A 27,613-nucleotide genomic window follows, 5' to 3' on the forward strand; every position below is an offset into this window, starting at 1 on the left:
TTGGGGTTTAATCCAGATACACAGAATCAGAAACTCGGGCGATTGGCTCAGTGACCTACGTCTTTAGTCCCAGATGTGGTTCTGGGCACATTCAAGTGTGAGACTACTGGTCTCCACCGTAGCTGCGCAGGCAGCTTCCCAGAGCCAGGGGAGGGCGCCCCAAGGCAAGCATTAGCCCATGAAGCCTTCTTAGGCAGCCAGGCCAGGAAATGGAGCAGTTAGCAGACAGGCGGGGTGGCAGGAGGAACACGCAGGCACTAAGAGTTTGGACTCAGAGTTCTAGTTCCAACCTGCATGCAATTACTAGTGGCAGGATTTTGAGGACATCGTTTAACCTTTGACCTTTCAGAGCCTCAGTTTTCTCATCTGTAAAATGAGTTTGTTAAGTGACACGCTCTCGCCTCAATGTTCCCTTTAGGGTCTATTCTTACAACAACGTGCGAGAGAGGACAGAAGCGGAAAGCAGGCAGAACACGTGTGGTCCTTTTTAATGGAAACTCCCCACTCTTAGACCTGCCCCCAAGCCCCTGACCCCACATGATTGGACCATCTAGCTCCTATCTTATTCCCAGGGTGGGTACGGGGTGGGGAGGGAGAAGAGGACAGCTAATATTTGAGTTGACTTGAAAAGCTTTTTTAGGGTTGAAAAAAATCATTTGACAGTGTTGATCTGCACCGGCACCCCTCCCACTGCCAGGGCCCTTCTGTGGTGGTCTTCTTGCCATGTCCCCCCTGTGACCTGCTTCCCCACTTGATTTTGCCAGACCATCTCGCTTACCTGCCAGTGAGTACCTGCACGGCCGGCCACTCTTTGGGAGAGTCAGGGTGACTTTCACATGTGCTGCTGTGAGTTCAAATCCACTCCGTGGCCCCTAAGGACAGCAACCACAGGGTGACTTTATAAGATGCCCCAGGGGCTTGGTGGCCTGGTGGGGGAGGCCCTATCCCAGGGGTCCTCAAACTTTTTAAACAGGGGGCCAGTTCACTGTCCCTCAGACCCGTTGGAGGGCTGGACTATGAACAAATTCCTATGCACACTGCACATATCTTATTTTGAAGTAAAAATCCAAAAAGGGCAAAAACACCTGCAGGCCGGATAAATGTCATTGCCAGGCCGAATGTGGCCCGTGGGCCTTAGTTGGAGGACGCCTGCCCTATCCTATTAGTCTCACCTGGCTCTAATGGTTCTAACCTCGATTGTACCCCTCAGTGCCCACAGACTTCCTGGGAGGGTCCAGGATTCTGTCTGCACCTGGAAAATCTTCATCTCTCTGTCTTCCATCCAACGACTGGCCAGGTTGGAGCATCTGGGTTCCTAGCTCTGTCGCTCAGGTTGTTGCAGGCAAGAGGAGACACCTGCTCTAGTCTAAGCATGCTGACGCATCCTAGCTGGGGTGGGGGGGTAGGGTCCTTGGGTAAGTGACACGACTTCTCTGGGGCTCAATTTAATCATCTGCAAACTGTGAATATTGCTTCAGTTTCCCCTCTAAGGTCTTCCAGCTCTAGAACTTCTGAGATTTGGGGCTTATCCTGACCCAAACAGAAGATGTGGAAGTTCTGCAAACCACCCCACTCATGTCCAAGTGTCCAAGTACATTCTGTGAGGACTCTGGAGCAGATGAATACTTTACCTGCATGGACTTGGATTTGAGGAGAGCCTGTTGGGTGGGGCCTGACTGAAATGACTGGTTGCTGCCTGGGCTATTACTTAACCTTTCTCACCACTTCCCAGGGTGGGGCAGGGCGGGGCAGCTGGGCAGCAGCTGATGCAATACGCAGATGTGAACTTGTGTTTTTCTTTGAAGACTAGTGAAGCTCAATTGGGCCGGGCCAACCTGCCTGCAGCCGCCGGGCTGCTCTTTGCAGTTTCAGCTCCCTCTTCTTGGTTCTCTCTCCTTCTGCCTTAAGGGGGGCTCCCCCTCTGCTCGTGGGAGCCGGTAGGTGATACTTTGTGTTAGGATTTATTCCTGTGCAGTCACTTGGCGCGCACGAGAACCTGTGGCTGAAGAGAACATCTCTGTCTGCTAGGAACACATGCACGCAAAGTGGGACCCGCAGCAGTGGGAAGGTTGTTCTGAGAACCGACTCCCACCAGCCCATAATTCCAAAGAGCTCTGCCAGGAGGAAGTGGATTCCGCCAAGAAGATCAAAGCTGCGTGTCAGAAGATCTAGAAATGTCCTGTGTATGGCCCAAACCTCCAAAACATGCCCCAGGGAAGGCTATTTCTATTCAGGGCCCCATCTATCACAAAGACACAAGACTCCCGGCTTCTTTCCCATATCCCGGGGATTTGCGTGCCTAGGACGCAAGAGCCTTTTAATCTATTGAGTTACAACAACAACAACTCTGTGATAGGGAGGAAGAGAAGTTCTATCAAGACTGAGGAAAAGAAATCGCTAAGTGCCTTGCAGAGAATGATCTCATATTGCTCTTCTCACCATAGCCTTTGCTCCTCTTGCCAAATGCCCTTCATTTTCCTACTGAGTCTGGGGAGGAAAGAAGAAGGAGGTCCTGATTGGCTCACTGATTCAGCCGTGAGCGATTAACTGGGTTCATTGTGAATGTCGGCCTGCTGGGTATAAAATCAGCCAGCTCACGAAGCAGGAAGGGGCAATCTCACTACCCGTGGGAGGGAAGTCAGGAGTGGAACGGGTCTGTTGGACCCTGAGGTCCCAGTATGTGAACCTCCTTGATCCCAGGAGACAGCTCTGACAACAGAGGAGTGGCCGAGGAGCAGCAGCAGTGGAACCAGGAGCCAGAGCACAAGGCAGAGTGGTGGGCTTCCCAGCCCATGGGACACTTGAAGTCAAGTTGAGTGAGGTGGGCAGGAGCTCCTGCTTGTAGAGTGGTGTCCTTAGGGCACTTCATTGAAGGGGCTGGGTTTGTTGACCCACCGAGCTGGAGCTGGGTACCTTTGGGTTGAGGCTTCTAATGGAGTGGCAGGCCCTTTGAACATTTATTGGCAACCCTAAAAAAGCGTTATAACATTGTCTAGCAGGACGGAGGCCAGACCGGAGAGAGACCTGCCTAGGGCACGGCAGAGAAGACTGTCCTGACCGCACAACTGTATCCTGAGCGTCTCTCACCTGAATTGTAACCTGCTACCTTCCCTAAGAAAGCCCATAGTCCTGCACCCTGTCTGTGAGTTCTGTGTGGCTGTTATAGGAATCAATGAACCCAGCCAGAGAAATAGAGCCGGGGGAGAGGCAATTGGCATCAGGCAATCTGGTGTGGCAGCCAATCAATCCCCGACATTCCTTGGCTTATAGATGTAAAGAAAGGGTTAGGTGTAACTTCTGAATGCAAAAAATGATCCCCACTTAAACTTTTAGAAAAGACGTATTAGCCTGTGCTCATGACCATTAAAAAACCAAACCAAACCTGTATTAATAAAGAATTTAAAGAGGATCGGTTCCTTCAAATTACAAAAGGACGCACCAGAATGTTCTCTAAGTCGCAGACTCGTTAATCTTATTTTCTGAAGCTTGTTTTGTGTCCAACTTTTAAGGATAACCTAGACTTCCCCTTGTCTCTGTCATCAGTTTGATTTATAGATGCTTTATCTCATTCATCTTTAAGTCGCAGAGCTAATTAGTGACTCTGGAAACGGATAAAACAGCAGCAAATAAACACACACACACACACAGCACTCACAGAGCTCTTTAATTTCATTGTTTGCTAAATTAAACTGGACCAAATGACTCCAAATCATAAAAGACATGATTGAAAGCTTTATCGCCTCCATTTCAAACGGTTCATTGGGATGAAACAAAACTTGCCACGGACCCTGGTTCTTGGTACGCCACTTCCTACTGGGATCCTTGGAAACCCCTCGCGTCACAAACATGAGCAGGCGACTGTGACTTTCCCTGTGCCTGTAATCATGTCCGAGGACTCTCGGGAAGGTCCTGCCCTGAGGGTGACAGCACCCCCTTCACCTGCAGCTGGGGACCAGAGCCACTCGGAGGGAGGGAGCTGGGCCCTTTTCAGGAGATGGTTTCTATTTTATTTATTTCTTGATTGAAGTGAGTTTCTTAATATTCTTAAGTATGAGAAGATGCCTTGGGCATAGTCAATGGCTGAATTGTGTCCCGCAAAAGGATATTTTGAAATGCAAACCCCTACTGCCTGTTGTTTGAGGGTGCAAAAGAGACTCCAGTCTCAAATATAAAGAGAACATTTAGGGTACCGAGGGCTCGATAGAAGATAGATGTCTAGAAAAGAATGATGGCAACAGATGTACCAAGATGCTTGATACAATTGATGTATGGATTGTTATAAGAGTTGTAAGAGCCCACGATAAAGTGATCTTTTAATAAAAAAAATAACAAAGAGAACATTTTGTAAGTCTTAAAAAGGGACAAAGACACACATCATCTGGAGGAGGGAGGCCATTAGCAAGAGGTCAAAGTAGCATCTGAGGATTCGAGTCAGGACGCTAGTTCAATACGGTATGGAACGAAGGAGATGCACAAGAGCAGATCAATACATCACAGTTACCGGTGGGACTGACTCCAGAGGCAGGAGCGGAACCATGACTGGGCATGTACAGTGTTAGAAAGCCTTACAGGATTGGTCCAGGGTCTTCCAACCGAGGTAGTCAAAGTAAGACTGATAGGGCATGACCGGACAACCCCCTGGGCAACAGATTCTGACAAAAGCATGGCTTTGGACCAACAGCCTTAGGTTTCAGGAGTTACAATCCTCACCCCACCTCCCCACCCCCTCCTGCCTTCTACAAGAGGATTCTGAGCTCCTTGGCACCCCCTTCTCCTGTGGTTTGATTAAGGTGATGAGCAGTCTGGAATGGTGATCAAAAGCTAGCAGATAGATTCATTTACATAGGAAAAGGCATGAAGCTGCCTCTCAGTAGTTCTCTGTATGTGCCCTGCTTCAGGAGATTTGGCAAGAGGGATGACTTGGAGGAAGTGCATCTGGAGTTGCACTTGTTTCGGTTGAACAGGACGCCATGGGAAGATGGACCTAAGTACGAGAGAAAAGGACTCAGATTTAATCCAGTTGCCAAACAAACAAAATATAGAAACCAAATTCACTGCCCTCAAGTTGATGCCAAAACATAGTGACCCAATCAGGTAAGGTAGAGCTGCCTCTGTAAATTTCAGAAACTATAACTCTTTCTTTCTCCAGCAGAGTCACCAGTGGTTTCAAACCCCCAACCTTGTAGGTCACAGCCCCATGCATAACCACTAAGCCACCAGGGCTCCTTTCTAGTTGCTGTCCAATTGACCCACTTCATGGGGATTCCCGGTGTGTCAATGGAGTTGCCCTCCCTTAGGCTTTCTCTTTGACCAGTTTTATTGGCATGTGACTCACAGACCATACAATGAAGTATTAAGGGCTACACAGTCCTGAGGCTTTCAAGGGCTGACTTCTCTCTCTACTGAGCTGCTTCTGAGTTGACTTAAACCTCCAACCTTTGAGTTGGCAGGAGAGCAGGCCCACCTTTTCCAGGAGAGAGGAGAGTCATTTGGATAGGAAATCTTGGTCTGACGACTCACAGTGGAGCTTTCCGGATTCTATGATCTTCACGTAGGACTGTGGATGAGAGGTTTGAGGGGTGCACTGTTCTCGGGTGGGATCCCTCTCCTTGGACTTGCAGGTGAAGCAGAGATCCCCCCCCCCACCCTGGGGTGATTTCACATGAACAGCACACTTCAGTGCTGAAGTCATGTGACACCAATCTAATTTCTTTTTTAGTTTCGTTTGAAAACAAACGACGTTGTCAACATGCAAAAGTGTTGTGTGTTCTTGCTCCTCAGTGCCAAGCTGATGTTCTCATGCTTTTTGACAAGTCTCTCGCTGCGTGACTCAGCCCTGGCCTCCCGGACCCTCCGGAGGCTCTCCCTCCCTCGGGGGTGCAGGTGTGTCTCGCCTCTGTTGGAGGCCAGGGGACTAACCACAATCTGGCTGGGAGACGGGCTCCTGCCTTGGAGGCAAAACAGGGCAAAACACAGGCAGGCACGATCCCAAACCACAGAGTTAGGTCATTCTGTGAACAATACAACCTGATGTATCTTTGAGTCAACACGATGGATTGACACAGTGGCTGCCGCAGCGGGCTCAGGCCCAGGGACACTTTCGAGAATGGCAGGCAGTGCAGGATGGTGCAGCGTTTCCTTCTGTTGGGCCCAGGGTCACTATGGGTCAGAGCTGACTGGACAGCACCTAACCACAGCAACCACGAGTCAGCAACAAGAAACACAGACCCATTCAAAAACTATTTTAAAGACGGGGAGTTTTCAAGACTGTGATTTAAGAATGTCTCTGGGTGGTACAAAGAGGTAAGTGTTCGACTAGGAACAGAAAGATTGGTGGTTCGGACCCACCTACAGATGCTTTGAAAGATGGGCCAGGCTGTCTGTTTCTGATGTCCCAGCCTGGAAACCCCTGCGGAATAGCTCTATTCTTCACCTGTAGGAGAGCCATGAATAGGAATCAACTTGATGGAAATCATTTATATATACCCATAGTCATTTGTCATGAAATGTTATTCCCAAGCACCTTAGCAAACTTTGTAGCCATTCTGTAAGCCAGCAAAGGCCCTGTTCACACTGGCTTACAGCAGGAATGTTGGTACCAAGTTGAGTTGTCCGTCAGCACAATATCCTGGTTTCTCTACCCCTTCATAGGCAGCTGGCAACCCGGGAAAATGCATGTGGGGCGGGAAGGTTTCCCGTCCTCCTCCGGTCCTAGACTTTCAGAACTTTGCCCTGAGGTACATGCTGGCCTTTTGCTCGCAGACGGTTGATTCTTCTAAGGCGTGCATATCTCCCGAATGTTCTTACTCCCCTTCTCAAGGTGGCTACCATTTGGCAGAAAACTGAGTCACAGAGGTGAGTTCAGTTCTAGATCTGAAGAGAGACTAAGGGCTATCGCCCCAGAGGTCCCACCCATCTCTATCTGACCGGTAAGCCTGTGGGTTGTTTTGTTTTTGTTTTTTTTAATAAAAAGATGTTTACTTTGTTCCGCATTTTTCTCCAGCTCGATCCAGGATCTTCTAGGGTGGTCCCTCTCAGCAGGTGGCTGTGGTAGCCAAATGCCATCTGGATATTTTTTTGACCCATGGTTGCAGAGAGTGACCATTAGTTTACTGGACTAATTGTAGAAATGATCTTTTAAAGCCCCTGAGACCCCTGAGAGAAGCCCCAGGATTTTCCTTCTGGGGGAACAAGCTCTCTGGGATGAGTGAGCTGAGAATCAAGTCAACAGGGAGGAAGGAATCGTGAAAATTATTAGTCCTTTGAAAGCAGTTCTTCATGGGAACTTTTCTCTTGACTGGTATGGCCATTAAAATGGTCATTTCATTTTAATGCAAGCATGTGATACAGCCCAAGCCTGCAGGAGATAGTCCATGGAGATGCACAATTAGTATTTACTCAGCTCACCAAAAGAATCAAATACGATAGCCTGATAAGAAAACAAACTAACAAACAAGCAAACAAAAAAGAAAACAAACAAAACAAGGCTTAAAAATTTTGTCAAACTGCAATGAGCTTAGAATGGAATGATACGCCATTAGAATGAAAATCATAAAATATAAATCAAACAATAAAACAACAGGATGAATCTTGAAAACATGCGGAGTGAAATGAGTCAATCGCACAAAGTCCATTACTATATGATCTCACTTATGTGAACCAAGAAACTATGACTCAGATATAGAGAGCAAAGATGATCACAATGTTTATGAGGGATAGAAGGGACGGGAAAGGGGGGTGTATTTCCTTCGGGGCTCTGAATTTTTTGTTCATGGCGGTGGGATAATTTGGAAAAGGTTAATGGGAATGATTGCACAACGTGAGGAATGCACTCATTAGCGACATCACTGAATCATAAATGCAGGAATGGTTGAATAGCTTTTTTTATTTCAGGCTCAATTCACTTTATTACATTTTGTATAAAACTGACTATGTGGTAGCCACAGCTGGAGCCTGGGTCCTCTGCACGGAGACTCTGGTGTGGGTCTTCACAAGATGGCCAGTGAATTCCTGGTAGGGAGACTTGGTGAACATAGTCTCTTTCCAGATAGCTGTAGGTCTTGGAGATGGCATCAAAGGTGGCTTTGGCAAAGCTGCCCAGGGTGGCTGTGCAGCCCCTAGCCGACGGGTAGCAGTCATCAATGCCTGCCATCATCAGCAGTTTCTTGGGCACAGGGGCTGAGACGATGCCAGTGCCCCTGGGGGCAGGGATGAGTCGCACCAGCAGAGAACCCACAGCGGCAGGTCACCTTGCAGGGGACCATGTGGGGCTTGCCGATCTTGTTGCCCCAGTAGCCTCGCCGCACGGGGACAATGGACTGCTTGGCCAGGATGATGGCCCCTCGGTTGGCGGTGGCGACTTCCTTGGAGCACTTGACACCCAGGCCAACATGCCCATTGCAGTCCCCGATGGCAACGAAGGCCTTGAACCTGGTGCGCTGTCCGGCTAGGGTCTGCTTCTGCACAGGCATGATCTTTAGGACCTCGTGCTTGAGAGCCATCCCCAGGGGGAAGTCAATGACCTCAGACTCCTTGATGGGCAGCAGGGAGAACAGAGAGATCTCCTCCAGGGACTTGATCTTCATGTCCTTGACCAGACGACCCAGCTTGGTGACAGGGAGCCACTCCTTGTCTTCGGCTTTGCCCCTGTAAGCTCCGCGGCTTGTCCACAGCCCCGACCCCGGCCACGACCATGTCCTCGCAAGCCGATGGGAAGCCTCCGCGGAAGCCGCCGCGAGCTCTGGCTCCCGGGCGCCCAGGACCCACGGGGCCTCCAGGCCCTCGGGCTGCACAGGCTTCATTCGCCTTTGGAGTTTTCTTGGAGAAGAAGCGGCTGAATGGCTTTTTAACCACAATAATTTTAAAAAGCATTTTCTCATGTTCTTAGTATATTTAAGATATCATTAGGGAAAAGGCCTGGCATTTTGAAGAATCTGTCAGATCTTCAGCCCAATTTGTTTCCAGGACAGAACGAGAATGGATTTCTATTTTGGCGGAAGTCCTAACTTTAGCTTCTGTTGAGGTTATCCAGACAGTCTGCATAATGGCACATATAGGAAAATAAACATTTTATTTTCTTGACTGCCATCCCGGAAGGCTAGGAATAACGATGACTTTGAAGTACGAGTGACTGACCCCGTCTTTGAAGACTCCAAAGCCAAGCTCACGGCCATCAAGTTGATTCAAACTCATAGCGACCCTGTAGAACAGGGTGGAACTGCTCCTAAGGGTTTCTGAGACCAACTCTCCAGGGGAGTAGAAAGCCTTGTCTTCCTCCTGCAGAGCTGCTGGTGGTTTCAAACTGCTGACCTTGTGTTTAGCAATCTGACATGTTCCCACGATGCCGCCAGTGCTGCTCCAAGGTTTATTGCAGGGTCAAAGGCAGCCAGTATGGCTCGTGGGAGTTAAGTTCAAATTCCATGTGGTATAGGCAAGTGGGGCAAACGTGCAGTCCTACAAAGAACAGAACACCAGCGACCTTTATGTCTGGTGAATAACACATGCTCTGTCTTGCTCTTTGTAAGATTGACCGTTTGCCTCACTCGCTTATATCACATGGAATTTGGACTTAACTCCCAAGAGCCATACTGGTTGCCTGTGACCCTGCAATAAGTCTTCCTGACATATATTTTAAACAGAAGAAAGAGGGGAAACTAATAGTAGATTTTACCCATTATAAATACGGATGAGTGAATTTCACAGTAGCATCCCTTCAGACCAGATGAGTTCAACCTGGGCCTGCGGCTTCTCTGGACACCCCCCTCCGGGTTCCTGGTCCTCGCAAAAGGCCTTCCGGAACATCTACATACCTTCTGGGCTCCATTCTTTGTAGTCTTTTAAATGTCTCAGATGAGATCATATGCTCCTGTCCCATAGGCTCATGGGTGCTATTCTCTGCCTCTAACGGGATCAATCTTGCCCTGAGCAGGGGGCGAGAAAGACTTAGATCCTAATTAGGATCCCAATAGATTCATCTTGGGAAATGCGTGTCTGGATGCAGCTTGGCTACAAGGAATCCCACCACTCTCAGACCAGCTGCCACATGGTCCCAGAGCAAACACAGTTCCAATTGCTTCTTTGCTGACTTTCTTATTGCCAACTTTGATATTTGGCATCTATCTTTATTAATCAAATATCTTTTTTAAAAAAGGAATATTCTTGGATGATTAATGAGGGTGAACAAGGCTGAGATTCACTTCTAGAAATGCCGGGCAGCATGCATGGTGGATGTGCTGTACCGGAACTTGTACACATAATTTTGTTATTTCTGCTCATTGTACAAAGGGGCTTCAAAAGTTTATGGAAAAAAAATAATATTCATGCGAGGTCTCTTCTTCGATTGATTCATTCATGGGACCAATAGTTCATAGGTAGAGCAGGCACTGTTCAAGGCAGTAGGGACGCAAGGTGAGGGAAAAATGCAAAGTCCCTGCCCTGAAGACATTTACATGTAGGTGCACAAAGGCTTAATAAGCAAGTAAACAAATAATATCAAATGATGATAACTGTTATAGAGAAATACAATCAGTGCAAAGGGAAGGGTGGGTTTGAGGCACTGATGGAGTAGTTGCTCGTTCAAACCTACCAGCAGCTCTGTGAGAGAAAGATGAGGCTTTCTACTCCCATATATCCCTACTCTTGGGCACCCAAAATGGCAGTTCCACGCTGTGCTTATAGGGTCACCGTGAATCAGGATCAACGCAATGACAGTGAATTTTGAGGGAGCCTTGGCAAAATAGTGGATTACCCATTGAGCAGCTCATCACACAGCCAGTGGTCCAACCACCCCAGGCGCTCCTTGGGAGAAAGATGGGGCTTTCTGTTCCCATAGAGATGTATGACCTTGGAAGCCCGCAAGGGCAGTTTGACCCTGTCCTCTAGGGTTGATGAGGAGCTCTTGTGGCATATTGATTATGCACTGGGATACTGACCACAAGGTCAGCAGTTCAAAGCTACCAGTTATTCCAAGGGACAGATATGAGGCTTTCTACTCCCACAAGAATTACAGTCTTGGAATCCCCCCAGGGGCAGTCTACTCTGTCCTAAAGGGTCACCATGAGTCAGAATCAGCTCAGTGGCCCATCTCCGACTAGGAAGTCACTATTTCTCAAATGTTCTGGTTCTGTGTGTGTGTGTGTGTGTGTGTGTGTGTGTGTGTGTGCAGGGAAACCATGCCCTGGACTTGGAACACCTTTTTTGGTCATTAATTTTTGGGGAGGAATTGTGATAAAAACATACCTAACAATGCTTGGCTATTTCCACGTGTTTTATGTGTACAGGTAGTGACACTGAGTAGACCGTTTGTTGGAAAGCGATCCAGCTGCATTAGCCACTGACCTTGACCAGGGGTTGGCTCCAGAGCCACATGCCGCTCGAGGCGTACATAATATGCGGCTCTGGAGTAAAAGGAACCACGGTGAAGGACGTTATTCAGATCATGGTGATTTCACTGTCTGTAAAAATAAATTTATGGTTCTCAAATGATTTTTAAACTGTGGTGACGGACAGGATTGGCTCTGCCCTCTCAAAGTTTGCCGACCCCTGGGCTAGCTCAGTGAATGTCAAGATTTATTTATTTTTTGGTCATTTCCCAAATGTACCGTGTGCTTAAACACTTTTCTTAATTGTATAATGGAAGCACAATTTGCAAAAATAAAATAATTTTATTTTGTAAAAAATAAAATTCACCCAACTGTATGCATACCCTAAGTGTTTGGAGCATGCTGATCTAGTCCTCCTCGTCCACTTAGTGATCCTCTGGTCTTCTTCAAGACACAAGCAGATGACAACCTCAAGCTTGATTTTAAGCCAGAGAGAGAAATAAGCAAAGCGACCCTTCTTAAGGGGACCTGCAGCACCCTGGACTGTGTGGACAGCAGTCTGAGAAATGCTGGGCGGGCCGGGCCACATTCTCCTCCAGCCCGACAGCTCTGGTTCCTTCCTGAGGGTTCAAAGCCCACTCGCTCAAAATAGAATTCCTGCTCTTCTCACCCGCTCACTGACCCCGACTCCCATCCAGGTGTCAACGTTCTTCATCCAAGGCTTCTGACCGGTTCAAACGGGCCAGTCATGCCATTGCCATTGTAACACTGGCCGTGTGCATTGGGTTGCACTGCCTGGCAACCAAATCTTTCGCCCACGAGCCAGTCTCTCCTGAAAGTGTCAGGAGCCCGAGGTGGACGATTGGGCTCTTGGCAGACTCTGGAGGGCAGCGGGCATTCAGAGAGGCACAGCCAGCTGCCATCTTTGATCCGGGCACAGCTGCTGGTTTCCTACTCGGGTTAAAACACCGCAGGCAACAGATTTGGTTGCTATGCAACCCATATGCAGCTCTTGTTTACTACAGCAGCTACGGACTTGTTTAAACCCAGTTGGAGGCCTGCTCCATCCCACTCTGTGGCAATTCCATCTTTCCAGTGGCTCTAGTCACAAGCCGCGGCGCCCATCCACTTCACAGCTCTCTCACACTCGGTGTCTAATGTGTTAGTAAACCTTGTCACCCAAATTTCACTTTTCAGTGAAACTCCCCTAGCCGCCCTATGTGCAATAAACCAGAATCCAAATTCACGGCCATGGAAATGATTCCAATTCAGAACAGCCCTATACCTCAAACATCACAGTCATTCACAGTGTGATTCCCACCTTCCCAACATGATCGCTGAAGACAAAATGGGTGCATACGCAAATGTGGTGAAGAAAACTGATGGTGCCTGGCTATTACAAGAGATAGCATCTGGGGTCTTAAAGGCTTGAAGGTAAACAAGTGGCCATCTAGCAAGGAAGCAACAAAGCCCACATAGAAGAAGCACACCAGCCTGTGTGATCATGAGGTGTCAAAAGAATCAGGTATAAGATGATCAAAAACAATTATACTGATGTGAAGGAGAGGGGTCAGAGTGGACATTCCCTCACAGAAGGGACTGGGGATGCCAGGCAGGCTCCCAGAAGGTAGCCCATGGGGATATAGGCACTCACAGGCTAAAGACCACTCCCTCCCCAGTCAGCTTCTCCAACCCAGCTGCCCATGATGGCCACCATGCAGGGCCAGCCAGTGGACTGCAGCAGCCCTATGACGACCCACAGGGCTCAGTAAAATCACAGTAAAACGTGTTGTAGAAATGCAGCTGAAAGGGGCTGGCCCCAATCCCAATACATGGATGCCTGCCCCTCCCCCCAGAAGGATTTATTTTAGAGCACAGCACTGGATCTGCAGCTCCACGAAAGGGACATAACTGATCAGAGCACAAGGGAGCACATGGAGGAGGAGGAGAGAGTGGAATGCATCCTGACCCACCAGGCCGTGAGGTCGATGTTCCCAATTAGAGCAGCCAGTCCACAGAGAGGACTACATGGCCGGCCCCACTATGAGACACAACATCCCTCACTGACCCATAGCCCTACAGGGGACAACATCAGAGACACAGTGTGGGAATTGTGCCTGATCTGATCCCGCCACACTGAGGCAAAACACTAAGGGGTGCAACAGAACAGCAAGGGACTGGAATGGCAAGGTCCCCAGGGAATGCTGAAGTTGAACTTTGGGCCAGGGCGTGGTGTCCCAACAGACTGCACTGGAAAACACTCCTACAGTCCAACAAACAGTCCTTGAACTAACTACAAGCTTTTCTTTCTTGTGTTTTGTTTTGTTGTTTTGTTGTATATTGTTGCTTGGTTTTGCTCCATCTTGTTTTTGTGCATGTTATTATCTCCATAGGTCTGTCTAAATAAGATAGGCTGGATGAACTATCTGGAGGAGAAAACGATGGGACCAACAGTTCCGGGAGGACGTGAGAGAGAGGGAGGTGGGGGAAAGGTAGTGGTGTTAACAAACCCAGGGACAAGGGAACAACAAGTGATCCAAATCGGTGGTGAGGAGGGTATAGGAGGCCTGGTAGGATGTGATCAAGGGTAATGTAACCAAGAGGAATTACTGAAACCAAAATGAAGACTGAGCATGATAATGGGACAAGAGAAAAGTAAAAGGAAATAGAGGAAAGAGCTAGGAGGCAAAGGGCATTTATAGAGGTCTAAATAAAAGCATGCACATAGGTAAATATATTTATATATGAGGATGGGGAAATAGATCTATGTGCCTATATTTATAGGTTTAGTATTAAGGTAGCAGAGGGACATTGGGCCTCCCATCAAGTACTCCCTCAATGGAAAAATACTTAGCTCTATTAAACTGGCATTCTATGATGCTCATCTTCCTGACACAATCGCTGAAGACAAAGTAGGTTAATAAGCAAATGTGGTGAAGAAAGCTGATGGTGCCCGGCTCTCAAAAGATATAGCATCTGGGGTCTTAAAGGTTTGAAGGTAAACAAGCGGCCATCTAGCTCAGAAGCAACAAAGCCCACATGGAAGAAGCACACCAGCCTGCATGATCACAAGGTGCTGAAGGGATCAGGTATCGGGCATCATCAGAACAAAAAATCATATCATTGTGAATGAGGGGGGTAGTGCAGAGTGGAGACCCAAAGCCCATTTGTATGCCACTGGGGAGGAGATGAGTGATGTAGCAACGATGATGCATACAACTTCCCTCTAGTTCCTAAATGCTTCCCCCACCCCACCCCCACTATCATGATCCAAATTCTACCTTACAAATCTGGCTAGACCAGAGGATGTACACTGGTACAGATAAGAACTGGAAGCACAGGGAATCCAGGGCAGATGATCTCTTCAGGACCAGGGGTGTGAGGGGTGATACTGGGAGGGTAGAGGGTGAGTGGGTTGGAAAGGGGGAACCGATTACAAGGATCTACATGTGACCTCCTTCCTGGGGGACGGACAACAGAGAAGTGAGTTAAGGGAGACGTTGGACAGTGCAGAATATGACAAAATCTTATAGTTTATAAATTATCAAGGGTTCATGAGGGAGAGGGTGCGGGGAAGGAGGGTAAAATAAGGAGCTGATGCCAGGGGCTTAGGTGGAGAACAAATGTTTTGAGAATGATGAGGGCAATGAATGTACAAATATGCTTTACACAATTGATGTATGTATGGATTGTGATAAGAGTTGTATGAGCCCCTAATAAAAGATTTAAAAAAATGAAATGCACCTGAAGACAGAAGACTACCAGTGAGGACGAACACAGGCCAAAGGACAGGACACACCGCGAGTTAAACTGGTCCCCAAGGATGCCGCTGATGAAGGGGCCCACAGCACGAGAACAGAAAAATGGTGTCCAGAGTGCCCAGGGAGAGCGCGGGCCCCTCAGCATTGGGGTACAGGTGGCTGTGGCTCCAGAGAGCCTCAGGCAGCTTGGCCAACTGTGGAAAGCAGTCGGGGTCCACTGCTTAGAGATGCTGACTTTGACATTGCTAAATATCTCCCTTGAGGCGTGGAGCAAAGAATAGGTGAAGGAGCCGGAAGACGACGACATGATGGTGGCTGAACCAGGAGAGGCATGCCCCTCTTAGCATGCGATCTGACCAGGCCCTTCTCCACACAGTCCTTCCCACCATCTCTTCTTTCCGTGTCCCACGTGTCCAAGGTGCCCTAAGAGTCCATGGCTGTGGCCCCTTGCAGTTTGGGCCTCGGCACCCAAGACCCAAGGCCTGTTTAATTTTCTTCTGAAATGGGCTGTCATTGTAGGTGAGGGTCGTCACATCTCAGTATTGTTCTGATTTGCGGTTCCTAGATGGCTAATAATCATGAGCATTTTTTCATGTTTGTTAGCTACTTGAATGTCATCATTAGTGAATTGACTATTCATGTCATTGCCCACTTTAAAGTTGGTTTATTCATCTTTATTACAGTCTTTTAGAGATTAGTCCCTTGTCCATGTGTCATGGTCAATTCCGCCCCCCTCCCCCCAGTCCATGGATTCTCTTTTTACTTGTTTGATGAAATCTCTTGATGCACACAAATGTCTTTTTTTTTGGGGGGGTACTTGCATATAATTCTAGCCCCAATCTAAGAATAGCTAGTTCTTATGACATGGACCTACTTGATGTTTGCTGTCATTAAGAGATCACTGAAGACAGGGGTGCTACAGCAAAGTGTGGTGAAGAAAGCAGATGGTGCCCAGCTGAAAAAAAAACGAGCACCTGGCAGTCTAAAAGGCTTGTATTCAAGCAAGCAGCATCTAAGTGAGGCATCAGCTAAGTCCATATTGAAGGAGCACATCAGCCTGTGTGATCCAAGGATGATAAATAAAATTCAAATCTGAAGGAGGGAATGGTAGCCGAGCTTAAACTGTGAACACCTGGCTTGCAGAAGGCTATGGATGGCGGTGGGAGCCCCCACATGGATTGAGCTTCTCGTTAATCCCCTGTTTGATGTTCGAGGCATAGTTGATTACTCTGGGCTGGTAATCACAGGGTCAACCATGCAGAAAGGGCTCCAGGAGTACAGATAGTCCCTTCTAACCCCCTCCCCCCCCCCCCCCCCCCCGAGGAGACCTGAAGGACTGAAGTCATTTTTCAAGGGACAGAATGAAAACTACAATTCACATTATTTAGCTTTCAGGACCGGGTGTTCTTTTCTTAAAAATTCTTTAGAGGAATTTCCCTGAGAAGAAATGGTACTCTCATGCACACCTGAAGCTCTTACTTGTCAATAGCTACATTGCACAAGGTAAGAAACATTTGGGTGCACAGAGTGCTGGGGGTTAGAGTCGGGCTGTAGGGGAGGGGCTGTGCTAACAGTAATATCAAAGACTTTTAGAAAAAAAGAAAAACTCAAAAAACGACTAGCTACAAAGGGCAAGGACAGTTCTAACTTTAATAAAACTTGTACCACTAGAGAGTGGAATTTTCTCTTTTAAGAACTTTAACATTTTCAGTGAAGATAAGATGATAGTAAATCTTGCCTTACCTATTTGTAAGACTTTCATAGATAAAATCACAAATTAAAATAAAACCCACCAAGTTTTGACTATTGGGGGGACAGGAAGTGATCTCTCTAGTGTGGTGATGGTAAAGTGGAGGGTCTCGTATGCCTAGTGAAAAACAGCTGGGATACAAGAAATCTGAGTTCACATTCAAATTCTGCTCCTTAGATTAGATGTATGATATTGGGCCAATTGTGTGAGTGCTTCCAATCTCAGTGCACTCTTTATAATTAAAAAGTACTGGTCCTATTGCCGCATACAGCACTAGGAGCTTGGGATGAAGCGGTTAACAAGACTCCAGGGTTCCACTCTCCCAAACCAAAACCGTATTCGCTGGTAAGGTGACCACACGTCCCGCTTTTGGCGGGACAGTCCTGATTTATAACAATTTGTCCCGCATCCCGCGACGTTTTAAAAAAGTCCCGATTTTTGGAAAGAATGCACGACAAGCTAGGGACCGGTGGGAGAACAGGAAGGGAATCTACATAATGCCATTCAAACAGCTGCTGATTTGTTGCCTGTAGATGTGGAAACTATTGTTATTAAAAATATATTTCTATATGTACACTGTGCACGTTGAAATGCTTAAAGAATTTTGTGAAACTGAGGAAGTCGAATATCAGAAAATACTTGGATACAGTAAAACGCACTGGTTAGCTCTTTTGCCAGCTGTCGAAAGAATTTTGAAAATATACGATCCTTTGGAATACTACTTTCTATCACAGGATAAATGTCCTAGAATTTTAGAAGAGTTTTTTGAAAAAGAATCTTCAAAAATTTGGCTAGAGTTTGTACACAATCAAGCAGATCTTTTTCAAAATGCTATACAACTTATTGAAGGTGACAAAATTTCGGTAATTGAAGTAGAAAATGAAGTTAATAATTTAAAATTTCAGTGTCAAGAGCGGTTAGAAAATGATTTTCTTCCATTAACTATCCATAATAGTTTAAGCCAGCTAGAAGAACAAGGTGCAGTAAATCGTGCAGATATCATGAATCACGTCAAAAAGCTCTATAGTAACTGCATAGATTATTTAGAAGAGTGGACGGTATATTACAATGATATTGAACATTTTCATTGGGTTACATTGAAACAAGAACTTAATTGGAATCATGTGCAAAAATCGTTCGGTCATATTACTCAAAAATTCCCATATAATATTTCCAAAAACGATCTTTTTAATGAAGTATTATTATTTTAAAAATATATTGATAGGAAAAGGTTAAATCTTGGGCATCAGCAAAAATCACAATAGAGAACAAATGGTTAGAAATATTTCCTCATTTTGAAACAAACCATGTTCCATACAATAATGCACTAAAAATTGTGGAATACGCGCTGTCTTTACCAGGAACTAATGCTGCGACTGAACGTGTTTTTTTCTATGGTAAATAAAGTGTGGGCATCAGAAAAAAATCACAATTTAGTGTTGAGATTTTGAAAGCCATTTTTTATGTGTGAAATATAATTTAACAAATTCTTGTGAAAAGTTTCGTGACCTTTTAAACGACAGGAATCTACTAAAAAATTCACTCAAAGGAGAAATATGCCAAAGAATAAAATAATATACATAATTTAATGTATTATATTTGTAAATTGTACTTATGTTGAAATTTTAAAAATATATTACAATACTATTTTTGCATTCTATGAAAATTTTTGTTGCTCCATATAGACCAAATTTTTTTAGACCAAATTTTTAATAACAATGCTAAGATCTGATCACCTTAATTAAAGGTGGTGTGTAAAGTGCTTAACCTGACAATGGGACAAGGATCGGGGACTGGGCGCGAACTCTAAACGTCAGGAAAGTCTTCTGACCGTGAGGCAGGGTCTCCAAAACCTTGCAGTAAAAATAACAGGGGCGGTGGGCTTCGCGGATTCGCCGGCAGGTTTCTGAAGGGAGGCGGGTCCTGGGAGAACTTCCGGAGTCATCTTTCAGAACGGACCTGTGCCCCGGAAGCGGTCGTTCGTTGGGGCGCCTTGGGCTGGTTACGGCGGCGGTAGTGGTGTGGCGGCCATGTTCCTAACTGCGGTTTCTTGTAAGTGAGCCCGAGGCAACGGCAGTGGAGGCGGCGGCGGTAGAGGCGGGAGGCAGGAGGCGGTGGCGGTGGAGGCGGGAGGCCGTGGCAAGCAGGCCCTGGGGTGCTGCGGGGCGGCCGGGCCCTTCGCCCCGGGAAGCGGCGGCGGGCGACTCCCCGGACTACAGCTCCCAGCATGCCCTGCGGCGCGCCTCGGGCTGGGTTCGCGGCGCTGGTCACGGCCCTTGCGGTTCGCAGGGTCCGCTCGGGGGGGGGGGGGGGGGGGCGGACGTTTTCCGTAGGGATTTGTCAGAACCACTGGGTTCGAACTTGTAGGACTTCCGGGTTTCTAGCCACCCGTGTCGTTCGTTCCCTGTCGCGGAGGAAACAGCGTCTGAGAGGGGCAGTCATTTGCCGGGGGCCACGCAGGCGGGCGGTGCGGGAAGGCGTCGGGGCCCCGATTGGTGCCCTTCCAGGCGCGGGCGGACTTCCCTGTGAGATGTAGTTTGCCCTTACCCCGATGCCATCGCTGTGAGCAGTGCCTCAGTTAGCTTGGCAGCTTTCAGGAGCAAATACTTGAACTTTAAGAGAGGGTTGGATAGAGCACATCTTACTTTAGAGCAGTGGTTCTCAACCTTCCCGACGCCGCGACCCTTTCATACACGTCCTCATGTGGTGGGGACCCCCAACCATAACATTATTTTCATTGCTACTCATCACTGTCATTTTGCTGCTGTTATGAATCGGGCGACCCCGTGAAAGGGTCGTTCGACCCACAGGTTGAGAACTGCTGCTTTAGCAAGATGTCAAAATAAGTCCAGTCCGACCGAAATGAGAGTGTGCAGGGCATGGCGTCCCGCATTGCGTTTGTTTGACTGGGCGTTTGTAGCTCCCGTCTATAAGATCCTGTCAGGCCCCTTGTTAGTTGAGGTCGAATGGTCCCCACGAATGAGGACCCCAAGTGGGAAGAGTAGCACTGTCTAGGCTGTGTGACCTCACAGAAGCAGATGACCGGCCTGCCGCCCAAGAACCTACTTCCCTAAAACTTCGAAGCTAGTTAACACCATTGACAATTCAGGGAATACTTTATGACTTAAATATTTTTGATTATGACATATTTATGTAAGCTTTGCCTAAGAAATATAATAAATTGATATTTTTATTTTCTCTTGCAACCATATTTCATCTCTACAAAGTTGCCAGGAGCAAGTCAAAGTAAGTAAAGGTTTTATCCCTCTTTTAAATTTTTCGTGTTTTAGATCTGTTCATTCAGCCACTTCTGATACATTCTCACATGAAAGTAGGCATTTGGTCTTGATTTTTCTGGAAACTGGTTTGAGGATTACTTGATAAGTTATTTTGCCCTTGGGAACGCTTTCAGAAAAATGTTCCCGCCTGTCCAGCAGGCCTACTTCAGTGGACTTTGGAACACTTTGCTTGAAGGGGCTCTTGCTGTGTCTTAGTTAATCCCAGGATTTATGAACTTGCCGCCTCATTCCTAAACAAATCATCTGTCTTACCCTGTGCTCTGGTCCTTAAAATTGAAGACCAGGGGCTGTTTGTCTGGAGTCCATGACAGGAATCCAGCAGATGTGATAACACCATAGAGCCTTTTAAAGACGGATTTTGTAATTCTTTCCATTTTGTGAGATTAAAGATTCTATGCTGTACCAGAGTGACTATAAATACCTAACTGGTATCTCAAAAGATATCTTGTACACAAGAATTTTTTTCATTAATCATTTTATTGGGGGAGGACTCTTACAAATCTTAAGACAATCCATCATTCAATTGTATTAAGCACACGAACATATATTGCCATCAACATTTCCAAAACAATTTCTTTTTGAGACCTTCATATCAGCTCTTCTTTCCCCCCCTCCCTCTCCCACCCTCCCTCTCCCACCCTCATGAATCCTTGATCAATTATATATTATTATTTCATGTCTTATACTGTCTGTTGTCTCCCATCACCCACATTTCTGTTATTTGTCCCCCTGGGGGTGGGTATATCCAACCTTGTGATGGGTTCCTCCTTTCTCCCCCTTCCCCCAAGCCCACCATCCCCCTACCTTTATGATATCACTACTTCCACTGCTGTTCCTGAGGGTTTTTTCTGTCCTGAATTCCATGTGTTGAGAGCTCTTATCTGTACCAATGTGTGTACTCTGGTCTAGCCAGATTTTAAGGTAGAACTAGGTCATGGTAGTGGGGGTCAGGAAGCATTCAGGAATTAGAGAGTGTTTCCTCGGTGCTATACTGCACCCTGGTTGAATCGTGTAGACAAGAATTGAAGTAAAGTTTATCATGTTAAAAATAGGAAAATTCTAAATCTGCCTTTGCTTCCAAGCCAAGGTATGTTAAAACATTATTTGAACTGAGCTTTAAAAAAATTAAAGTGACTGAAAAAACATGACCCCCCCTGCCCCCCATCTGTTGTACTGATTCACAGAGTTTGCAGTCCAGTTGTGTTAGAATCCACCCACTATGTCTAGGTTCCCGGCTTCTCATGTTCATGTGACATTCGTCATGATGTGTCTGTCTGAAAGATCCTGTGGACACAGCTCGCCTTCCATCATGATACTATTAGTCCCCAGAGGGCACAGATTTCCTATAGTGCTCTCCACGGAAGAAGCGCTTCATAGTTATTTGTTACTACACTTGATCTTAGCCAAAAGGCCGAGAAGTGATCATAGTTATTTGTTAAATTAATGACTTGATTATTACCTATCATAATTAATCACCAAATCAGCGTTGTAGGCCCCACATATGGAAGCACTGTACCAGCTGTGGAAAGATGTGCAAAGGTGGGCAGTCCAGACTTAGGTGCTTCAGATTCTTTTTCAGGAATGAGATGAGAAATACCATGGTCTAGATGAGACAAGACCCCAAAAAGTCATCAAAATGAGTGCAAGGTGCGAAGCGACAAGGGTCCAGCGAGGCAAACCTGAGCCTTTTCCTCCAGGGAGCCTGGGGACCCCTGCACAGCACGAGGAGAGGCAGGCCTCGCACACTAGCGGTAGAACACGCTTGGGTCCATGTGCGCGCTCTTTATTGCTCAAACACCGGAAAAGGAGGCTCTTCTTTGGCAGCAGCCGTTAGGATTTCCTGGCTGGCCAGTGGGTGACCAGTACTTCTACATTTCTCCCTCTGGCCTTTCTGGGGAGGTGGACGTCCTGAGTCTAGTCCCGCAGATTAAGGTGTTGATCAAGCCACGCTGGGCAAAGGAACAAACGTTTGGTTCAAACCACTGAATCTGTTTTATGGAAAGTGTAGGACATAACCTTCTTGGGGCCAAGTGACGTTGCACCATTAGTCCTGCTGTAGAGTCCTCAGGTGCGCCCTGCTCCCTGTCACTGAACTCGGTCTGTTTCCGTAGTTGTAACAGCTGACTTTTCATCGTAGAAACATTCTGGTGAAAATGTTGAGCCAAGCTGGGACAGGATACTCCTTCAACACCAAGCGAAGCCGGCTTCGGGAGAAACTGACCCTTTTGCATTATGACCCTGTTGGTAAGGTTCCAGAAAATAACTCTTTACTAGGTGCAGGGCCTCTCAGGGCCTGCTGTCTCATTTCCAGACTTGTGCTGATCATCCCTGGTGGCGCTGTGGGGTAAGCACGTGACTGCAAACCACAGAGTCAGTGGTTCAGACCCACCAAGCGGCTCCAGGGAAGACAGATGAGGGTAAGATTTACAGCCTTGGCAGCCTGAGGTAGGATTGTTGGGAGTTGCAATGGACCCTAGGGGGCAGTGGGTTTGAGGTTTAATACCATAGCATTCATTCTGCAAGTGTGGGGGAAAAGATGGAAGGCTCACATCAGATAGGCTGGGCCAGGGAAGGCCTCTACATTACGGGAGGCTAGTTAACCAAAGCCCTGAACGGGAGAAACTGGCCATGTGCCAGGAACAGGCTGAGCATAGTGCCCCTTGAAGGACAGGGCATGTTTGTCTCGCTGGGGGGATCGGTGGTAAGATCCTGGGTCCTGGTGTGAGCTCAAGGATGTTAGTGTCTGTGTTTCAGTGCAGTAGAGGAGGGAATTTGATGTCCCATTTGGAACTGTCCCCTTGCATGGCATGATCTTTGATGACTCTAAACAGTCTGAATGCATGGGTAGTGGCCAAAAGAGACACGTGGCCCCAAGGCCGATTGCCTGCTTGAAATGAGACGGACGGAGCCTGATTGCTGTCGCTGCAAGCCCATCTTGTTTCTGGTTTTCATGTGCAGGTTTTATGCATCATCAACTAGCAAACAGTTTTTAAAAACGTTAGAATTCCAGGCAGTTGGTTTCCACTCCACGGTCCCTTTAGAAATGCTCCTTCAGAAGAGCAGGACTGAGTAACACGCGGCAGCGTCTCTGAGAGACGAGGAAGCACAGTGGTTGCCTTACGGGCTCGAGTGCATGCTCTGACAGACCCCACCTTCCCGCCGTCTTTACCTGTTTGACTTTCGCGACCGGCAGTCCTCTTTTAGAATGAGAACCGATCTCGGTTGATACTGGAAGATTAGGAATCTGGAATTCAGGATGATTCCTCAAATTGTAGAAAAATACTAGAATGAGAAGATAAAATACTGGAACGTTACAGAGTCCGTGGTCCCCTCCATTCGCCCCCCCCACCCCGATTTTTGTTGAAACCTCAAAGTCGTAAACTTTGCAATAAAGCAATTCTTAATTTAAAAGCAATTTCTTAATTAAAAACAAACAAAAACCATTTTTTGTTCCTCCCACTCCATGTTGGTATCTCTGTGTTTGTTAGATTGCGTTTTAAGTTTTGCGATTGGGGAAGGACACTGCCGTCAACCATTCTGAGCGGACGTGAGAGTGCAGGAAGGACTCGGAGTAGCACGCACACATGGCTAGGAGTTTTTGTGATGAGGAGTGATCCTTGACAGCACAGCTTCATCTTCTCCGAAGGGAATGTCTGACAGCAGACCGCCTGGCTTCCTGCCCACTGGCTGTCCTGCAGGCTTGCGTGATCACGATGTTTGCCTTGGGACCCACCCAGCACCCAGGGAACCAAAGAACTTGGCAGCTCTCCTAGTGTGTTTTTTTATTAAACTACAAGGAAAAAAGAACTCAAATCTTTACAGTCTGTTCTATGGCAAAAACCCACGACACAGGCTTCTGGCCTTCCGGAAGCCCTTTCCTTGTTCAGAACTGGATGCTGCTTTTCCCCGAGGAAGGATTAGCGGCTCAGGACAGGGGGTCTCAGGGGCTGTGGGTCTTTTTGGAAGGGCTTTGCCTCATCTTTCTCCCATGGAATGGCTCCTGGGTTCAACCCCTGACCTTTCAGTTACGGGCTGAGTGCTTAACCACAGTGCGGCCAAGATTCCTTTCGTAGCTAGCCTAAGGTTGATTTCAAAGAGAGAGAACTTGTCGGTTTGAATTCCTGGGGTGGCTTAACCAGACAATCCAGGTTTCAGTGAAGTCGAATTGATTTAGGTTTGATGCAGGGAATGAGCCTGACAGAGTCATTCTTCTATGAATTAAGCAGCAAATAGTTTGACAGAAAGTTAATTTGTGTTTTGGGTGGTGGGATGCAGTGCCATAGCCCCTGACCTAGCGTGGATGGAGTGCCCGCAGGGGATCTGACACGCAACTGTGAGAGTGGGGTCGCCGTCTTTCTCGCAGGGAAGGAAACTGAGGGGAGGTGTCTTTAGGGTTTGCCCAGGGACTCGCGGCAGGTCACTCCCAGCTAAGTAGAAGTGGGCGGATCCCCCTAAGACTCCCAGGATGGTGGTGAAGAGCCAAAGCCGGGTTCCGCCCAACATCTGGGCAATGCTACAGGAAACCCACATTTTGAACCTGATGTTTCTGGCTCTAAGTTCCAAATTCTTTTACACAGGGCTAAATTAACCTTCCTTAAGTACATACATTTTTACGACCGGGACCTTCCCTTGGGTCTCTCTAGTGTCCCTGGCCATGGAACACACCAGTCAGCCCTGCCCACCCCTCCCCAGCAGGCCTGCTTCCTTTTAGGTTCGTGTACATGTCACTCCTCAGGGGGCCATGCCAAGTGCCCAGGGCCTTCACCATTCCAGCTCCCTTTGATCTGTAGGATCCCACAAAGGAGGCCTGGGAGCTCAGCTGCCAGGTGAAAGGTGGGTGGTTTGAATTAGGAGCCACCCCACAGGAAAAAGCTGTCTGGTCACAGCCTGCATCTGTAAACCCTAGGGGACAGTTCTGCTTTGTCCTGTGAAGTGTCCCCGAGTTGGAATCGACTCGATGGCAGTGGGCTCGCTTTGGTTTAGGAGATAGTCACATGGGCACCTGATGGATTGATGTGCTGATGTCATGCTGGGACACTGATGTCTGAAGTCGGTGGCTCTTAGACTTTTATAAGTACATTGCTGACACCTAAGAGCTGTTTGCATTACGGAAGTGACTGAATCAAGGAATTTTCTAAGATGAAACTTCAGCTTCCTTGGTTATTCCTCATCAGGGTCTTTAAAGTCATCTCTTGATTTATTGTCACCAAGACACATTCTCTGTCCGCTTCTTCGTAGCGTGTGGGACAGCACCGCAGGGTTGATGCTTGACTGAGGTCTTGGCAGGTTCTGTAGTCCTCGGAATCAGGAGGATCAGCCCTACTTATATTTGACTTTTGATGACTTGAGGTGTTTATAGTTTCATGCTATTTTTATTAGTATTGCGGATAAAATTCTGATGAGCACTTACTGGCTTTTAAATGCAGCTACCCGTCATAATCCGCTTATTGGGGCTTTTGAAACATGCAGACTTGTAGACACTCCAGATTTACTGCATCAGAATTAGAGGAGAGGTAGAGGTGAGCAGCTGGAATGCCTTTTCAGGAAATTCCTAGCTCATTCTGACTCCTAGATTGCTTACTAATCTATATAGAGAGCCTATTGGTTGGTTGCGGAAGATGACAAACCAGAGCTGAAACCTCTTTTCATGATCAAGACAGGTGAGGAGCTGCATGCCACAGACCTGGGCATGCCTGGACCTTCCTGGTGCACTGTTCATGTGTATTTTGGCAAAGAGGAGTTGGTGTGTATGTCAGGGTCATGTTGGACTTTTATGGAGTTTTATAAACCCAAACCCATCTTGCTGTATCGAGTCACAGCCACCCTATAGGACAGTGTAAGGTTGCCCTGGGAGTTTCCAAGACTTTATGGGAGTAAAGCCCTGTCTTTCCCCCCAAAGAGCAGCTAGTGGTTTCGAACTGCTCAGTGCTTAACCACTGTGCCATGGGGGCTCCTATGGAAACTTACAAATGCATTCATGTTACAGGAATTATGAAAGTATTATAGGATCCAGCGTCAGATTTTTTATGTCGGCTAATAGCGCTTTTGTTCTGGTTCTGTTTCTGAGAATGGCCTTGTGTAATGGTCGGTAGTTAGGAGATTTTGATATGATTTGCTTGTAGTATGACTTCCATGACAGAATTTGAAAACCCACACCCGAATGTATTAAGTCATGTCTAGGAACAGGCACACTAGTGTGTTTCCTGTCAGCGGGGAGGGCTTTGTCCCTGAGCTGCTCAGTCCTGGCCTGCGCGTTTGCTTGAACCTAGCTCCCTCCCAGGTGTCTGTCCCCGCTGGAGTGGACTTTCACCAGGTGGAGACCCTGGTTGTCTTCCACCTGTTGTCCCTAACACTCCTCCTTAATTGACTTTCACACGGGCTACAAATGTGACCTTGTGGGGTAAGGAAAGTGCCACTGAGCAGCCGGTGGTCTTTCCCTGGTTTTCTGTTAACTCCAGTTGTCTCCAGCCTCTTGGATGGAGGAACCGAGGTTGTAAACTGAACCTGAATTAGGGATGGGGGGAGATGGCAGTGGAGCTAAGCAGTACCATGTCTTTTCAGTAAGATCCCCGGCTCCATCATCATGTCAAAGGGATAGTAAAATACTTGATCCGATACCTATTTTTAATAAAAATGGTGGTAGTGATTGTTAGTTTTCCATTAACAATTTTTTTTACTCCCTTCTCCTGCAGTGCAGAAAAAAGTCCTCTTTGTGGAACAGAAAAAAATACGCTCCCTCTAAACAATGGATTGAAAATGAATTTGATTTATAAAAGAGAAGACTGGAGGGCGGGACACTGATTCAGAAATCCTGTAGAGGGTAATAAAAGAAGAGGAAATGGTCTGGAATCACTGCCTCCTGTGATTTGAAGGCCATTGTGAAGGAAAACAATACAGTGAAAGAAAGTTCTTCATATTAGGACATAGATCATTGTATCACATTTATTTATCTTCCTAGATATTTTTATAGCTCCTAATAAAAATGTTAAAATAGCCAGTGTTATTGTCTCTTAGTGATGTTTTTCCCACTATGTGAAATTTTAAAAATCAGTCCCATTACTAAAAATTAACCATTGTTTCATATAATAAAAGAAGTGAAAATTTTCCATAATGAGACGTGTGCAAGACTTTCCAGCCGCCTCCTCCTGTGACTTCACAGGGCAGGCCGAGCCACACTCACGGTGACCTTGGAAGAGCACCCCAGTGCTGTGGAGGCGGTGGGAGGGAGCCTTGTGGTAAAGCCCCAGAGGACGACTGTTGTGACTTAAGCCTGAAGAGTAAGAATGCCATGGTGCCATAGTTTCAACCTCAGGTCACCAGAGGTGACAGCTGTGGATTCCTTTACTGTTAAGTAGGAACTACATTGTATTTCCATGAAGCCACAGATGGTCCCTACTGTGAGGACCAGGACCCCTGCCCTACCCAGATCTCGCCGCTTCCTCCGCTCCATGAAGATAGTCTCTACCACACGTTTTCCAAATG

General features: G+C 47.1%; 1 protein-coding gene and 2 pseudogenes across 1 annotated transcript; 1 reads left to right on the forward strand and 2 right to left on the reverse strand.

Annotated features, from left to right (window-relative positions):
• Window positions 1-7,929: 7,929 nt before the first annotated feature.
• LOC142431028 (small ribosomal subunit protein uS5 pseudogene) lies at window positions 7,930-8,871 on the reverse strand (annotated as a pseudogene).
• A 4,020-nt stretch (window positions 8,872-12,891) lies between these two features.
• Window positions 12,892-15,429, reverse strand: LOC142431029 (sugar phosphate exchanger 3 pseudogene; annotated as a pseudogene).
• A 3,351-nt stretch (window positions 15,430-18,780) lies between these two features.
• On the forward strand, window positions 18,781-27,122 carry MRPL33 (mitochondrial ribosomal protein L33). The gene is made up of 4 exons (XM_075535502.1): window positions 18,781-18,884; window positions 20,060-20,078; window positions 22,269-22,375; window positions 26,824-27,122. Exons 1-4 carry the CDS (start codon window positions 18,863-18,865, stop codon window positions 26,871-26,873), a joined length of 198 nt encoding a protein of 65 aa, XP_075391617.1. The 5' UTR covers window positions 18,781-18,862; the 3' UTR covers window positions 26,874-27,122.
• The last annotated feature ends 491 nt before the right edge of the window (window positions 27,123-27,613 follow it).

Source organism: Tenrec ecaudatus, chromosome 17, assembly GCF_050624435.1.
Source record: "Tenrec ecaudatus isolate mTenEca1 chromosome 17, mTenEca1.hap1, whole genome shotgun sequence".
Taxonomy (NCBI): domain Eukaryota; kingdom Metazoa; phylum Chordata; class Mammalia; order Afrosoricida; family Tenrecidae; genus Tenrec; species Tenrec ecaudatus.